The sequence below is a fragment of the Galeopterus variegatus genome, unplaced genomic scaffold, assembly GCF_000696425.1.
Source record: "Galeopterus variegatus unplaced genomic scaffold, G_variegatus-3.0.2 Scaffold110, whole genome shotgun sequence".
Lineage (NCBI taxonomy): Eukaryota > Metazoa > Chordata > Mammalia > Dermoptera > Cynocephalidae > Galeopterus > Galeopterus variegatus.
This window is the reverse complement of record NW_007726221.1, coordinates 1,033,302-1,050,383: the sequence shown is the minus strand read 5'-3', so window position 1 is coordinate 1,050,383 and position 17,082 is coordinate 1,033,302. Positions and strand designations below refer to the sequence as shown.

At 38.8% G+C, this 17,082-nt stretch overlaps 1 protein-coding gene across 1 annotated transcript in view; it reads left to right on the top strand.

Annotated features, from left to right (window-relative positions):
• The window catches only part of LACTB2 (lactamase, beta 2), a 31,069-nt gene continuing 13,987 nt past the window's right edge, over window positions 1-17,082 (top strand). Inside the window, exons 1-3 of the mRNA XM_008586597.1 lie at window positions 1-204; window positions 7,579-7,742; window positions 13,530-13,656. Coding sequence (XP_008584819.1) covers window positions 83-204; window positions 7,579-7,742; window positions 13,530-13,656 — 413 coding nt within the window. The 5' untranslated portion in view covers window positions 1-82. The remainder of the gene's footprint in view (window positions 205-7,578; window positions 7,743-13,529; window positions 13,657-17,082) is intronic.

The window sequence follows — 17,082 nt, the reverse complement described above, 5'->3', positions numbered from 1 at the left end:
ACGGTGCCCCGCCCCGGCCTGCTTGCTAGACCCCACTCGGGTTGAGTGGCAGGCGCAGCGCCGGCGGGCGGCTGAGGCGGAGATGGCTGCCGCGCTGAAGCACATTGAACAGCTGTCCAGTCGGGTCGTGCGCGTGTTGGGCTGTAACCCGGGTCCCATGACCCTACAGGGCACCAACACCTACCTGGTGGGGACCGGCCCCAGGTAAACGTCCCCTCTTCTCCACCCACACGTATACACCCGCCCGCGGGGCCCAAGGAGCCGGGGCTAAGACGACTGCCCGCCCCGGGCCGAGAGGCTGTGCGTCGGCAGCGTGGAGTGCGGTGTCCTGCCCCGGGCTGGCCAGCCCTACCCAGGACCGCAGGCAGACGCCCAAGCCCGGAGCTCCGCCGAGCTACGACCACCCCGGTGGTAACCTCTCTAATTTAGCGAGAAATAATGCGGGCGGCGGGGGAATTTTTAACTTCCCGTTTGGAAACCCTGTTTACGTTGCTAGATGTTTGAATACCAGGGTGAGCGTGTTTAATATTAAGCTGTTGAGAAGTTAGGATCTCCTGGAGTTAAGGATTCAAGAAAGTGTTTACGTACTTTGCTCACTTGACCTTTGGTGTAACTTCCCTGCACAAAAGCGATTGTGCTGCCATTTTCTTGAGGCCATTTCCTAAAGTCAGCAGCAGAGGGCAGGATTTTCTTGCTTCCAAATTGCGTGTGTACACCCCGAAAGAGCCCCCTAGGCCCGGGGAAGAAGAGCTGACCATAACTAATTTTGGTTTTTGTTAAAATTGTCAGTGTGTCCTCATTTGAGCTGTTTTGCAGACGGAGGAACATATCTGTATTTGTAAGAAGATACTTTTCCTCTTACTTAATCTGCATCCTGTTTTAGTGGAATTATGCCGAAGTGGGAAGGCGTGGTTTACTGCACAGTATGCTTTAGTAGGCATTGAGCAACTTCTGTGCAGTCTTTACTATACTAGATAATCTAGATAATACAGAGTTAAAATAAGATACATGTTCTCCTGAGCACAGAATTTAACTATGTAGTCGAGATATTACAATTAAAACAAAATAGTTGATTACTAAAAACAATAAGTTTAGCACGTTGAGTCTTCGTTTGAGTATCTACTGTATTTGCGTTTTTCAGGCAAATAAGAATTTTAGAAGCAGCAGAATGGGAGAGACTGGAAGTACTGCAAGTCAGACAGGCTAAAGTCCACAGTAAAAAGACGGTCAGTAAAGTACAAGAGCTTCAGGCTGCCTCCAGAATCTAGGAGGACAGAAAATTAAGCAGAAAAAATACTAGATGTGTAGCGTATAGTCTGCCCTGGCTGGGACTCCCTCACCCCAGTAAGTGCACAGGCTTTCTGTTTTCGGTGTGCCATCTTAAACACATTGTTGAATATCAGTATACTGTCTCAATAATTTCAACACAACTTGCTTTTCTTCCAACAGTTGAAACAAATGGCAGGTACTGTTTGAAAACCAGATGAAGTTGGCTTGCGTTTAGGCGACATGTCGTATGAAAAATACATATTGTATCTTTAAACACTAGAATCACATTCAGCATAGCAAGTGCTTGTGCTAAAGAGACTTAAAGGACCTGAAACTGACTGAGGGAAGAGGAGATTCAATCTCCCATCTTAAACTACTTAATGCTATTACTTACATAAACTCATGGAGTTGAATGGCCAGTGGAATCACTCACACTATTTAAATTATTTTTCCATATAGTTGAGGTAGAGAGTCCATATAGTTGAACTAATTATGTGCAGATGATGCTACTCTATAAAGAGTGTAAAGTAAAAGATGGCTAGAAATGAATATTAATTGAGTCCAAGTTAGATGTTCTGAAATTAGTATCTACCTATTCCACTTAAAACAGTTCTAAGATCACAGGTGACTACTATATCACTAAACCCAGTGGCATTTTTCTGTTCCCATTTTCCTTGAACTTTGATATCTTTTGACCACTGATCACTACTTCCTTGATTTGGCAATACGACATTCTCGAGTTTTTCTCTTACCTCTCTACCTGTACTTTCTAATTCTCTTTTATGGAGTCATCTTTATCATATCTTTTTTGGGGGGGGGGCAAATGGCTAATTCCTTGACCTTGGTGTTATAACATGGCATTCTAACCAACTAAGCTAACCACCCAGCCCCTATCAGATCTTTAGTTATTAGAGTTCCTCAAAATACAATCCTAATCTCTCTTCTGTTCTCATACTATATTCTCTTCCTATCTGGTCTTGTCTACTTTCTTGGCTTATTGTCTGTTTTTTCAGAACTCCCAAAGTTATACCTCCAGTTTAGACAAAATCTAAACTTGATTTTCAGACTCCGACAGCCAACTGCTTTCTTAAATCTCTACTTGCGTGGCTCACAACCACTTGAAACTCAGTGAGCTCCCAAACTGAACTCATGGACTTTTCCCTGTCCTCCTCCAGTCCTCCATACATTGGTAAACAGAACCATCCCCACATTTGATTAAGAGAAATGCGTAAGTACCCTCCCTGACATTTCTTTGCTTCCTACCACACATTCAAGCCATTATGAAGATCTCTTCATGTCCACTGCTATCACCCAGTCCAAGCCAGTACAACTCTTACTTAGGCTTCTGTAATAGCCCCCTAACTGGCTTCCCTGCATCTACATTTGTCCCTTTTTAATCCATTCTGCTTCATATAGCCAGAGTGGTATTTTAAAAATGAAAAATGCAAGGCTTTGCATATTGTGGCCTCCACGTGCCTCATAAGGCTCATCTCAACCCTCTCTCCCATTCTAGCCATACTGGGCTTAACAGTGCCTCAGATGAGTTGTATCATTTCTGCCTCGGGGCTTTCGTGGGTGCTTTCTTCTGTCTCCCACTCATCACTCCCTTCTACACCCAGCTAACCTCTCTCATCCCTCCCTTCTACACCCAGCCAACCTCACCCATCCCTCTCTTATACACCCAGCTAACTTCACCCATCCCTCTCTTATACACCCAGCTAACCTCACTCATCTTTCAGAGCTCAGTTGAAATATTTCCTCGTGGAAGTCTTCACTGATCCCTCAGAGTATGTTTGATTAATGTAATATACTGTCGTAGCACTACATGCTATTAATGGCCCTTTTCTCAACCATAAGTGGTTTTTTGCGTGTGTGAGAAGCTTAATGTTTTTCCTCCCCTCCATGCCCCACTAGAACATAATTCAATGAAGATGAGTTGTATCATTTCTGCCTCAGGGTTTTTGTGTGTGCTTTCTATATTCCCAGGACCTAGCACAGAGCTTTGTACACAGCATGGATAGTACAGTAAATATTTGCGGAATGAATGAGCATTCTCTGTGTTTTCTCTTAATTTTCACTCTTATTATAGGACTGCTGTATAGCTGCAGTTTTAGCTGGTCTTCCTTCTTCATTCTAGACCTATTATGGTGCTTAGCACATAGGTACTCAGTAAGCATTTGAATCAACAAACAGCCAAATTTTCCAGAGTATTTCCACATTCTTCCTCTGCTCAAGAATCTGTAATAGCTGCAATTTTAACCTTGCCTATCAAAACTGTGCATGCTTTGAGGGCAGATAGTGTATCTTATGATGGGAAAGGCAATCTAGTGGAATAAAGTTAAAACTCTTGACTCTGGTTACCTAGATTAGCCAGATGACTTTGGACAAGACATTTCTCTCTCAGCTTCAGATTTCTTACCTGTACGTTGGGGGTTGTATAGTACCTACCTTGTAGGGATGTTATGGGGATTCACATGAAATTTAAATGAAAAGCCATATATCGAAAGCACTTAATAAATTCTAGCATGTGGAAAGCATATAATGTTAGCTGTTATTTTTATCATTTCTGCTCTTCTCATAACATCAAGACAACACTGGATTCATAGCAGGTTCTCAGAAACTATCTAATGCTTTTGTAAGAGCGACAGCAAATTGACAGAGACCAGTTAATAGCTATCTTACTAGCAATATAAAATATCTACGAAGAAGTTGATTCCACTAACTTTTCACCATTTGAAGGATTTTTTTTCCACATTCACGTAGCAGATTGTTGTTATGCCTGGCACTGCGCTCTAGTGAATAAATCGGTCATAGACAGGTGCAGATTCATGTACACTCTTCTCTTGAGCCCTTTGTTAGCATAACTTGCATTTGCAAAATGATCTCCTGAGATAGGGATAGCGTCTGTAGCCATGAAGATAAAGCTGCCCAGCCCGCATAGAGATACTATCTAATCATCTGCAGTAACTATTCATAGACATTATGGATGGGATAAATATTTGCTAAGGGGGGAACTGAGAACATTTTTCTAATTTACAGCTGAAGTTTTATTTATGCCATGTGAAGAAAGATTTCAGTGCTTGCCTAAGCAGTCCCCTCCACCAGAGAGGCAGTGAGTATCTTGAATGGAGAAGTCACTGGACCTTGTTTCTGAACATTAGTGCTTCCCAGCACTGACTCTTGCTAAATGTTAAATGTTTAACTCTTGTTAAATGGCCACTAGAAAATCACTTAGCCTTTCTGAGGATCAAGAGAGACAATAAATATGAAAGTTCCAAATGGTTTAAATTGCTATGTCAATGTAGGATGTTATCAGTGTGACTCCCCCCGACCCCCAGATGTTAGGCACAAACTCATTTTTAGGTTTTATAGTATCTAGGCAACCCTTCTCCATTCTGAATAGATTGTGTTTGTTCCAGGAATTGTGAAAGTCCAGTTTTCTTCACTTTGAGAGTCCTTCCTTTGCCAATCTCAATTTTGTTAGCCCAAGACAGGACCATTAGAAGACCTAAAAAAGGAGGCTGGGGACCCATGTTCTCCAGTGCCAGAGGCCTGTGGTCACTCACACTTCAGCTGCAAACAGACATTCTAGAACATCTGTTTTCTTTGCTATTAGATTTTATCAAATATGTTTATTAACCCCATTAATTTTGTCATGACTTTTGATCAGCATGTATGATCTGGTCTTTAAAATATGAATATTTAAAATCAGTTTTAGATTACAAGATACTTCAAAATGGAGCTTCTTAGGAAGTAGGAGAAGGCAGGATTAAAAAATAATAATAGAAAGGGATGTTGGTGGTTTGGGAAAATTTGAGTAGTCTTGATCTGAAGCATGGAAAAATTCTTCTGAAGGACCAGAAGACCCCCAAAATGGTCCAAGTGACACTAATTAAAGGGCAGCAGGAATTTGTGGTAAGTAAAAATCAAATAATCCCAAATGCACAGGAGCAGCCAAAATCTGGGATGGTGGACTAGACAGTATAATTGGAAACATCATGGTATTAAAGTATTGTGTGTTTTTAATTTAGTGTAACTAAATGGACACAGTGCCAAGCATGGCACAGTGTGTTGCAGATATGGAAATAAATTCATGAATTCCCTGAACCAGAATAGACAAGGTACCTGCCCTAATGGGGGTCAAATTTATAGGGTAGTAGAGGGTGTGGAGCTAGGCAGTAGGTAAATAAACCTGTAAATACATATGTTACATCATAATAATTACTATGTAGAGAAAGCAAGGGAAGATGCCATAAAAATTTAGAGGGCTGGCAGGTTAGCTCACTTGGTTATAGTATGGTACTGATAACACCAGGGTCAAGGGTTCAGATCACCTTACTGGTCAGCTACCAAAAAAAACTTCACTGTGACCTAAATCAAACTCATTTCAAATTTGCTCCCTCCAGTGTTTACAATCTTGGTTAATGGCACACCAGTCATCCCACCTGGAAACCAAAGAATCCCTTCCCTTCCACATCCAATTGTTTTAAAAATACTGTTGACTGTGCCTTCTAAACCTTCTTTTTCACATTTCCACTGCCAACAGAATCTTATAATGTCCCCTTGAGCCACTTAACCATCTAGTCTCCTGTTTCCAGAATGGACATTCAGAGCTGTACTTTTGGAGTAGTTCCACTGCTTTGTGGAACTTAGGATGTCATTAGAGGCCAGTGGGACGTTTCCTCCCCTGAGAGAGGCCAGTTTGTTTTTATCAGCTGCAGCTCTCAGGGAATAGGGGTAGGGAAACAAACTATCATCCAGTATAAGAGAGTCATCCAGTTACTTCCAGCGATATGTACCCTATTTGAGTGCTCTGCAAATGCTTTCTGTTATCTGTCACTTTTATTGCTTATTTGTTTTCAGTCATACACAGCTTCTCCTTCCTACCTTCCAGTAGAATGTAAGCAGGGTTGTTGGTTTTTTTTCTTGATTACTGCAGGAAAGAAAGGTATGGTATGTAGTAGATAATCCATAAACAGTTACTGATGAATGAATGAATGACTCAGACTTTTCATCAAGAATAATCTCTCAGCCAGCTGAAAATAGTTGTTACTGTGAAACAGCATGAATTAAGAAGTTTGTGATTGGTTTTTGAGGAAATGTCACCGTAACTTCTTTATTAGTTCAGGCAGACTTCATAGAGAAACCCCCTAAAATAGTAAGGAAGAGCAAAGTATAACGAAGTTTCAAAACTACAAGCAAAAAAACATAATAAGGTTGTCTAAGTAAAGAAAGAAAACAGCTCATGCTTCCCTACAGCTTTCATTTTTATGTGGAAGGGTGCTAGGGTGGATTGAATGTCTCCCTAAAACTCATTGAAGCTTGATCCCCACTGTAACAGTGTTAAGAAGATGGGAAATGGCACTGTTGAACGGTGGGGCCTTTAGGAAGTGATTGGATCATGATGACCGTGCTCTCATGAATGGATTAATCCATTTGGGGAGTAATTGAGTTAGTGGTTTAGTGAGTTGTCACAGGAATGGCACTCGTGGCTTTATAAGGAGAGCAAGTGAGCATGTTAAAGAACTCTTGCCATCCTTGCCATGTGGTTGCCTACATCACCATGGGACCTGTAGAGCGTTCCCAACCACAAGAAGGCCCTCACCAGATGCTACCCCATGGACTGGCCATGGACTTCCCAGCTTCTGAAACTGTAAGAAATAAGTTTCATTTTCTTATAAGTTACCCAGTTTCAGGTATTCTGTTATAAGCAACAGAAAATGGACTAATATAGGTGCCAGTGTACACCTTAAGTGATAAGTTATGGATCTAGTGCAGAAGACTAGGTTTCTTTAGGAATGCCATTGAACCAAATTCTTGCATGTCTATGAGACATTTGAGGACTTCATAAAAGTTCTAGAAGGCAGAGTAGATAAGAGCACATGTTCTGGCACCAGAATACCTGGGTTCGAATGCTGGTTCTGCCACATATTTGCAGAATAACCTTAGGTAAGTTATTTCTTAATAATGAAATACTTACCTTAAACAAACATGAGGAATCTGATTGTCAAAATATGTCAGGTCTTCGGAACAGTGCCATGTTTGCTTTAATTGCTGTGTAAATGTTCAAGATTACTGCTATTATTCCACGTTCAGACATACATTCAGCTATAATTTTTTTCAAAGACCTTTCTTATGGTGAGATTACTTATAGTTCAGCTGAAGCAAACATATAGCTGGTTTTCAAGCATGTTGAAAGCAAAATAATTTATGCAATTTCTTAAATTTAATATAAATTTTATCTGTGTGAAAAATACGCTAATATTAACTCTGTTCCAATTATGTGATTATCTTCCATTTAATTTTCAGGAGAATCCTCATTGACACTGGAGAACCAGCAATTCCAGAATATATCAGCTGTTTAAAGCAGGCTCTGACTGAATTTAACACAGCAGTTCAGGAAATATTAGTGACTCATTGGCACCGTGATCATTCTGGAGGCATAGAAGATATTTGTAAAAGCATCAATAATGGTAAACAGAAAACATTCCTTAAGCTTATTGAGGGAATCTATGTTTGGAGAATAATTTATTTCAGTTACAGAGATAAGTAATCTGTAAACCATTTACAAAATACATTCAGCCTTCGGTATTCGTGGGTTCTGTATCCGTGGATGCAACCAACCACAGATCAAAAATATCCAAAAATAAAAATTGCATCTGTACTGAACGTGTACAGACGTTTTCTTGTCATTATTCTGTAAACAGTAGAGTATAACTATGTACATAGCATTTACATTGTATTAGGTATTATAAGAAATCTAGAAATGATTTAAAGTGTGCTGGAGAATGTGCGTAGGTATAGGCAAATACACCATCTTACATCAGGGACTTGAGCATCTTTGGATTTTGGTGTCCATTTCCCCATCGATACCAAGGGACAGTTGTACCTTATATTTAAATGGTACTTTTAGAAATGGATGTGATTGTTGAATAGTGTCCCCAATTTTAACAAAGGAGGAAAGGAAAAGTCCTGTTTTCTGTCTCGAATTCTCTTCTCTTCTCTTACTTTTCCCCATTTCCCAGTGATATGGGGCAGTTTTAATTTAGTCCGTGTGACAGTTATTACTTCAGACTCAGTAATGACTAACAACTGTTGGGCATTTACTGTGTGCCAGGCACTGTACTAAACATTTTATGTAGATATTGTGAAGTAGGCACTGTTATTGTCCACATTCTAAACAGATAGTCTTGGGCCTTTCGTATCTGAAAGGGAGTTACTAAGGTAGAATGCAATTCAAATGAAATATTGTATTGATAATTCTTTCTCCCTGAAACCTGTTAAGTACTACATTTTTACTGTCTCTCTCCTTATTCTCTCATCCCATCATCACACACCTAGATTCATTCATTTCATTCATTCATTCAAGTGGTTACTGTATGTCAGGCACTGTTCCAAGCACAAGGGATATAGCAGTAAACAAAACTGTGCTTTCACAGAGATTTCATTCTAGTAAGGAAGGTAAATAAATAGTAGGTGATAGGTGCTAGGAAGAAAAATAAAGCTATGTGCAGAGAAAGGGGAGAGAGTAAAGTGGAGGAGGGCAGTGACCATTTTATCTAGGGTGGACAGGGAGAAGGAGTGACCTCCTGTGAGGAAGGCACACGTGGGTAGAGGGCACTACAGGAGCAAAAATACTGGAATGGGAGTGTGCGTGGCATGTTCAAGGAACAGCAAGGAGGTCAAGGATGTTCATTCATACAAGGACATGCATAAACATTCAAAGTTGAGTAGCACTTATCCAAAATGCTTGGGACCAGAAGTGTATCAGATTTTGGATTTTTTCAGATTTCGGAATGTGTGTTTTAAACTTAACTGGTTCAGCATACCTAATCCAAAAATTTGAAATCCAGAATACTCCAGTGAGTGTTTCCTTTATGCATGATGTCTACTCAGAAAGTTTCAGATCTTCAACTTAGGAATATTCAACCCGTATTTGTAAGGATCTGCTTTTTCAGGCCTTCAGACTATAGTTAGGACACCAAGGCAGTCTCAGCTATTGTACCCAATGTCACCAGGCTGCCAGTTATAAAAAACTGTCTAACCTAATTTTATTATTCTCTTACCTCATTTCTCCCAATCCAAGGGGACTGAGTACCACAGGAACCCCTACTCTCAGTCTGACTTTCTTGCTTTTCCTTTCTTGTCCATCTACCTGTTAAATTATGTGAATTGGGCTGGCTGGTTAGCTCAGTTGGCTAGAGCACAGTGTTGTAACACCAAGGTCAAGGGTTCAGATCCCTGTACCGGACAGTCACCAAAAAACAAATAAATAGATAGTGTAATAATGTGAATTAAAAAATTATTCTGAGGGTTCTTAATTAGCTTTGTTACCTTGGTCAACTCTTTTACCATGAAAGTCAATCTGAAAAAATGTTTATCCACTTTTTTCCTTCATAAATCAACTTTATTGAGCTTTAATTTATATACATAAAATGTGTCCATTTTAATTTTACAGTTTGGCAAGTCTAAAAAAATGTAAATGTCAATGGGACCGCACCAATCAAAATATTTCCACCACCCCAAAAAGAGGCCCCCTCATGCCCCTTTGCAATGACTCCCCCTCCCCCAATCTCTAGCAAGCACTGATCTCCTTTCTTTCACTATATATTAGTTTTGCCTGTTCTAGAATTTCGCATAATGGAAACATACAAAATCACTCTGTCTGGCTTCTTTCATACATCATCATATTTTTGAGATTTACCTGTTTCATGTATCAGTAGTTTTGTTACTTTTTATTGCCAAATAAGTAGTCTATTATATGAATATACCATGATTTATCTGTTTACCTGCTTAAATGGACATTTAACCCACTTTGTTTTTTGTTTTTGTTTTTGTTTTTTTTAAAAAAGATGACCGGTAAGGGGATCTTAACCCTTGACTTGGTGTTGTCAGCACCACGCTCACCCAGTGAGCTAACCGGCCATCCCTATATGGGATCCGAACCCGTGGCCTTGGTGTTATCAGCACCGCACTCTCCCGAGTGAGCCACGGGACAGCCCTAACCCACTTTGTTTAAATTAAAAATTTAAATAGTTTTGGGTTCCCTACAAAACAATAAATATTTATATAACAGATTACCGATTCAATTGATTTAAAGAAAATCAAGGAGAAATTTGACACTGCTTTTTATAGTCAGTAAAATTTTAATACTTTATTTGAAGAGTGGCTTGTTGTCTTTCTTTCCAGACTTTATTGAAGCTAGACAAGCTGCATGCAGACCTTGAGTTGCTCAGCATTGAAATTGTACAGCAGTACCTTCTGGAATCTCCCCCCAAAAGTTCCATGTTCATTCTCTAAATCCTTAATCACTAGCATTTTTGTTCCATTTGTTTTAGTATTGTTTACTTTGCTCCACATTGTTTTACTATTTTGTTTAATTATTTGTGTGGCAGAAATTTTTTGACTACTTTACTTTGCTAATAACCTGTACTTTTACAGGACCCACTAAAAATATAAATGCCATTTATAAGATTTCCATGGGAGGAGAGAGTAACTTCAAAGCAACCTGCTTATGAAATTTTGAAACACAGTCAGTATAATTTGGGAACTCCGAGAAGGTTACAGGGAGCCGGAATTTTACTAGACATGAGAACTATGTAGGCCCAGGCTGCTTGAGTGTTTTTTTTTTCTTTTTGGTTTCCTTCCAAGTAAATTTCGTAAAATATATTTTGTTATCTGATAATTAAAAATTATTTTGCATCTAAAGTTGTGTCTTTGCCACATATTTCACATCTGAGTTCTCAGAGTCAAATGTTTGTATGCTGTCAATACAATCAATTAGAATGTATTTAGAAATCATTATACATATATAGTATCACATGTTTGTATCAGCTTAAATTATTAGCATTACCAATGATGTTAGAATCCATTATTAATATTTTATCAAGTGACTGAGGGTTTGCTCCTGTTAAAATAATTATATGATAGAGACAGAAAATAGGTAAGTGGTTTCCAGAGCCTGGGAAGGAACAAATGGGGAGTGACTACCATTGGTTATGAAATTTCTTTTGGGGGCTTTGAAAATTAGGTAATAGTGATATTATCTAAGATACTAAAAAAACTACTGAGTTATTTACTTTTTTTGTTTTCTGTTTTTTTTTTGGCAGCTGGCCAATGTGGGGATCCAAACCTTTGGACCTTGGTGTTTTCAACACTGTGTTCTAACCACCTGAGCTAACTGACCAGCCTGAGTTGTACACTTTAAAAGGGCAAATTTTATACTATGTGAATTATATCTCAACATATCTGTTTTTAAAATTAATAATAATTATTGTATGATTGCTTTCACCATACCATTCTCCATTCTGCCTGTAGATGGCTATTGTGAATAGGATATGTACTTTTATTTATATTTGCACAATTTTAAAAACTGATGCAAAATTATGACATTTGTTTTGTAATTTTGAGATAATTGTGATTTTTTTTTTTTTTGGAAGGATTGCCTACCCAAAGTCTCATAACTAGAAACATAATATCTCTACATCTTTACTAAAAGATGAAATTACGCAGATTAAACAAAAACAAATTGCATCTCAGTCTGTTATGTAATGTCAGTTCCCAGAAAGGCATATGATTTTTTTTTTTTTTTTTTTTTTTGCTTTGGCCTGTAAAACACAAAATTATGGAGTTTCGGTTGGGAGGGAAGGTGCTGTTTGCTGTTATTTGTTTTATTTTTATTTCAATATTTCTGTCTCCTTTATCCTCTATGCCTTGTCAGTTTTTCTTTGAAATGTCTTTTCTCCTCCCATATATGCAGTGCTACCACCTTAATCCTAATATTCACTACCTTCTGGCTGTGTTATTAGTTATCCCCTCCTGGTCTTTCTGACCTCCCTTCCTCTAATCTCCCCACCCACAACTGCTATATCAGTCAGCCTGTTAATACTATTTCATTATCTTACTAAAGAGTGTGAAGTGGCCATATATGGTAAAATTTGAATTCCCCTAGTCTGTGATAGGCAATTTTAGGCCCTCAATGATCTGAACTCATCTTACCTATCCAACTTTATCTCCACTCTTCCCAGCCAGTATTTTGCATTAGACAAGTTGTGGCATTATGTTGTCACACATGTGCCATGCTTATTCTCATTTCCATGCTTTTACTAATGCCATTGCCCTTACCTACGAGCCTTTCTCCGTACCTTTACCCATCCTACTTATCCTGTAGATCACACCTCAAGTTCTATCATATTTATGAATCTTTTCCTGTTTCTCCTTTCCTGTTGCTTTTATTAGCTGAATTGTCCTTTTAGTAGTCATCAAATTGTAGTGATGACTTTGTTTTTTGTTTGTAAGTTTTATTTCCCTGACAATGACAGTTTTTAAGTACTTTGATGTCATGCTGCTTGTATTCACTATACACAGTAGTAGTACATTGGCTAGATAATTGGCACTCAACTGTTAATTAATTGGTTAATTAATTGATTTTCTTTGTGTCAGTGAGGGGTAGTATGTGTTGAACTTATTTTAAAGTTTTAATAATTAGCTCTGGGTTTGGGGCTGCCTTTTACACTCACAGCAAGGACCTTATGCTAGCATACTTTTATTACTAACTACTGCCGTGACTTCTTTACTATGCTATGCACCTAGACAGAGAAAAGCTCCCAGTTCTGTATATTCTTATGTCAAAGGTAACTGAAGAACTACTTTCAAATTTTTGTGTAAAATAGGAGTTACTAGAAAAACAGAAGGGCTTTTGTGTAGAACTAGAAGAGCATGAGAGAATAAAGAGCTATATGAAATGGTTAAAACCTAGAGATAAGCCACTGTAATTCATCCCACTTTCTGTTGTCTCTTGATGTTAGTTTTTATGCATTCACAAGTGTTAGCTATATGAAAGTCAATCTCTTTGCTCTCTGGATAGCTCACTTGGTTAGAGCATGGTGTTGATAACATCAAGGTCAACCGGGCCGCCCGGTGGCGCACTGCTACAGTGCGCCGCTTGGGAGCACGGTGGCGCTCCCGCCGAGGGTTCGGATCCCACATACAGACCGGCCGCTCACTGGCTGAGCGAGGTGCGGGCGCAACACCGAGGGTTGCGATCCCGTTGTCGGTCCCAGTCCAGTACGGGTGCGACACTGAGGGTTGCAATCCGTTGCTGGACACAAAAAAAGACAAAAAAGGAAAAAAAAAAAAAAAACACCAAGGTCAAGGGTTCAGATCCCTATACCGGCCAGCTGTAAAAAAAGTTGATCTCTTAAAAGACTGAATTGTCATTTAAAGTGTGACTTAATATGTTTTATATGTTTTGTGATTAGACACTACATATTGTGTTAAGAAACTCCCACGGAATCCTCACAGAGAAGAAATTATAGGAAATGGAGAGCAACGATATGTTTATCTGAAAGATGGGGATGTGATTAAGACTGAGGGAGCCACCCTAAAGTAAGTAAATGTCCCTTAGCCAGGGAAGGCTAGGGGTCTGTGTGTCTGTGTTATAAACAAGAGGAGAAGGCAGATTTATGCATATTCACCTGTATGTGTGAAGAATACCTCGGGAAGGATGCAAAAGAAATCTGGTAACATTGGTTACTCTGGGGAGAGAAAATGGGTTGCTTGAGAAATGGGAAAGGAAAGACTTTTTATTCTGTAGATCCTTTAAAAAAATTTTTTTTTAATCCTAGGATTACCATTTTTTTAAATAAATATAATTTAAATTTAAAAATTAGGATCTTTTCCTAGGGTGGTTTAGGAAGCTACCTATCCATTCAGTTCAGGGCTTCCCCATGTTCTTACTTCCAAAAGATGACCCATACCTAAAGTAAATACATTTTAGGTCAGTCCCATATTCCCCCATGACCTATTTGAAGGATTCAAAAAGGTATTTCAAATTCAGTAATTTTAAAACTGAGCTAATTATGGTTCTCCTTTCTCACCCACAATCATACTTGCTTTCTGATCTCAGAACATATATTTTTCTGGATATTTAAGACTTCACTCGTTCTTCTAAGATAGAAGCTTCAGGATTACTTTCAACTGCTCTTCACCTTTACCGTTCCCCTCCCCCTGCCCACCACGTCTAATCAGGCTCATTTTTACCACACAAATATCTGTCAGTGCTCTTCCTCCTCCATGTCTACCACCACTGCTTCCTGCTTACTCTTCATTTCTCCAGTCTACCTTTCATATACCATGTCACTTAAAATTAATGACTCTCACTGCATACACGGTAGTGTTTATTCTCTTTACCATGCCACAGTCTGGCCCCAAACCACTTTTCTGGTCTTACCTCCCACTTCTTACCTCGCAAACACAATTAGCCATATGTACATACTCTTGGGCACATTATGTGTGCTCATGCCTTTGTATCTTCCCCTTTACTAGGTGTTCCTCCATCCCCCTCTTGTCTCCCTGGTAAATTCTTATCTACTTATTCTTCAAAGCCCGGTTGACATGTTACTTACTGTGAGAACCCTTTTTGGGCAGAATTAACTGCTCCCTCCTCCAGCTTTCTTATACCTTTTATTATAGCACTTATTAAATTATATTGTAGTTTTTGTGTGTATGGGTAGGTGACTTCTTAAAAGGTAATCAGCACCTTAAGTTCACAATATTAGTTCATGCCAGTTGCCATAGCAAACCAACTCAGAAATGTATAATGGCTTAAATATGAAATAAGTTTGTTTCTCAGTCACATAAAGTCCAGAGAAGGTTCCTGATTAGCAAGTGGCCCCCCTGCAAGTAATGATTCAGGCTTCTTCCATCCAGTGACTTCACCCTCCTCAACACTTGGCTTTCAAGGTTGCTCACTCAATCCAGCTGGTAGAAGAGTATGGAAGGGATCTTGCATGGGAATTTTTCATAGACCAAGCCTTCTGTTTCATTGGCTGTAAATTCAGTCATGTGCCCTCCCTAACTTCAGGGAGGCTTGAAAATAAGTTTAACTGCGTGCCAAGGAAAAGGAAGAAATGGGTTTGGTAATTACCTAGCCAATTAGCTGTTCTCTCACACAGTCAAATACCAGGTTGATCTTTATATCCTCAGTCCCTGGCACATAGAAGGCACTGAATATTTATCCTACATGTAGTAAATATCTGTGAGGAAGCAAGAAGATGAACAGATGAATGAGAAAGAGAAAATGAATTAATGATATCTGTGTCCTCTTTCAAACCATTACTTCCTTTTTCCACCACACCAGTGTTTTACAAAATGTAATTTATACACCACTAGTTTCTGGGCAATTTTCTTAAAATGCTCTTATTGAAAATATGATAGCATCTATAATTTGCTTATGACACCAAAGAAAAACAAATATTACTACTACTTCAAAAAATATTCTTGACAATACTGAATTTCCTCCGTAGCACACCAGCCTCAGGCCAAGTTCATGAAAAGGGTAGAGACAGTAAGTGGTTCATTGAGTATTCTTTCTCAAAGGTTTGGAAATTACAGTACTGGTTGTTCAGTTATTACAGAATCATGGATATTAGATTTATACCTAATTTTGAAGATTAAGAGTGTTCAGCCCTTAAAAGTTAACTACCACCCAGGTGAACAGAACCACATTTTTTAAAGCTTTTTATTCAAGTATAATATATAAACAGAAAAATGTACATATCATAAGAGTAAAACAGGATGAATTTTTTACGAACTGAACAAGCCATATAAGCAGCACTCAGATGAAGAAAGAATAGTATTCATGCCCCAGAAGCCCTCTTCATGCTGGCTGGCTGTCAATTGCCTCCCTCTCAGTTGAGTACTGTCTTAGATTCATGAAGTGAATTGATGACAAGGATCTCAATATTATCTGAATTCTATTTAATTTTTGTTTTACTACATACTGATTAGGATAAATATAGGAGTCTGTGTTAAGATATGGGGGGGAAACTTACACAAAGAACCCCCCCCAAAAAACAGGCACACTTTTTAAAAATGACTATTAGTAAATAATCTTTTCTCAAAATATAAATTCTAATTATGCTAAAGCATGAATAAAACATTTAATTTCCTGATGACCATGATTTCCAATTTTCATTTTCATAAAGTCAGTAAAACCCAATTGTTTTAAATATTAACATGAAGTGATATTGTTAAGCAAAAGTTCCGTAAATAGAAGGTTAAATCTGCTTAAGTCATCAAGTATTCATTGTCCAGTTGATCTTGCCTACTTGCCAACTTTGGGGAAAAAAAATACAGTAGGAGCAGAGATAATACCCACCAAGAACCCTTGTAGTAAAAAATAGAAAGGTAGAAAGGTTTTTCAGTAAGAATTTGATTCTCAGTGTAACCTTCAGGAATTTTCTAGTGAACTAAGTTTAATTTCTTGAAGAAGAATCAATCTTGACAGCTTTTGCTGACTGTCCCAAATTTTCTAAGACGACCATCCATATAAAGTCTGCTCTCACAGAAGTGGCAGAACTAGATAAATTTTCTACCTGATGAATAAAAAGGCCACAACTGCAGATCCTCTGATTTTTAGCAGAGCACCTCTGATATCATTTCCTTTTCTCCTCCTGCCTATGTGAAGTGAATTTTCTTTTTTTTTTTTTTTTTAAAAAAGATGACCGGTAAGGGGATCTCAACCCTTGGCTTGGTGTTGTCAACACCACGCTCAGCTAGTGAGCCAACCGGCCACCCCTATATAGGATCCGAACCCATGGCCTTGGTGTTACCAGCACCACACTCTCCCGAGTGAGCCACGGGCCGGCCCTATGTGAAGTGAATTTTAACACAGTTTTATGCACATCAGAGCATTAGCCACCCAGGTGACTGGAGAATTGGAATTTCTGATCCACTAATTTAAGAAGTCATACTGTCTTCAGCCTAGGAAATATCAAAGAAAACTATTACTGAGTTCTGGTGTGGTGGAGC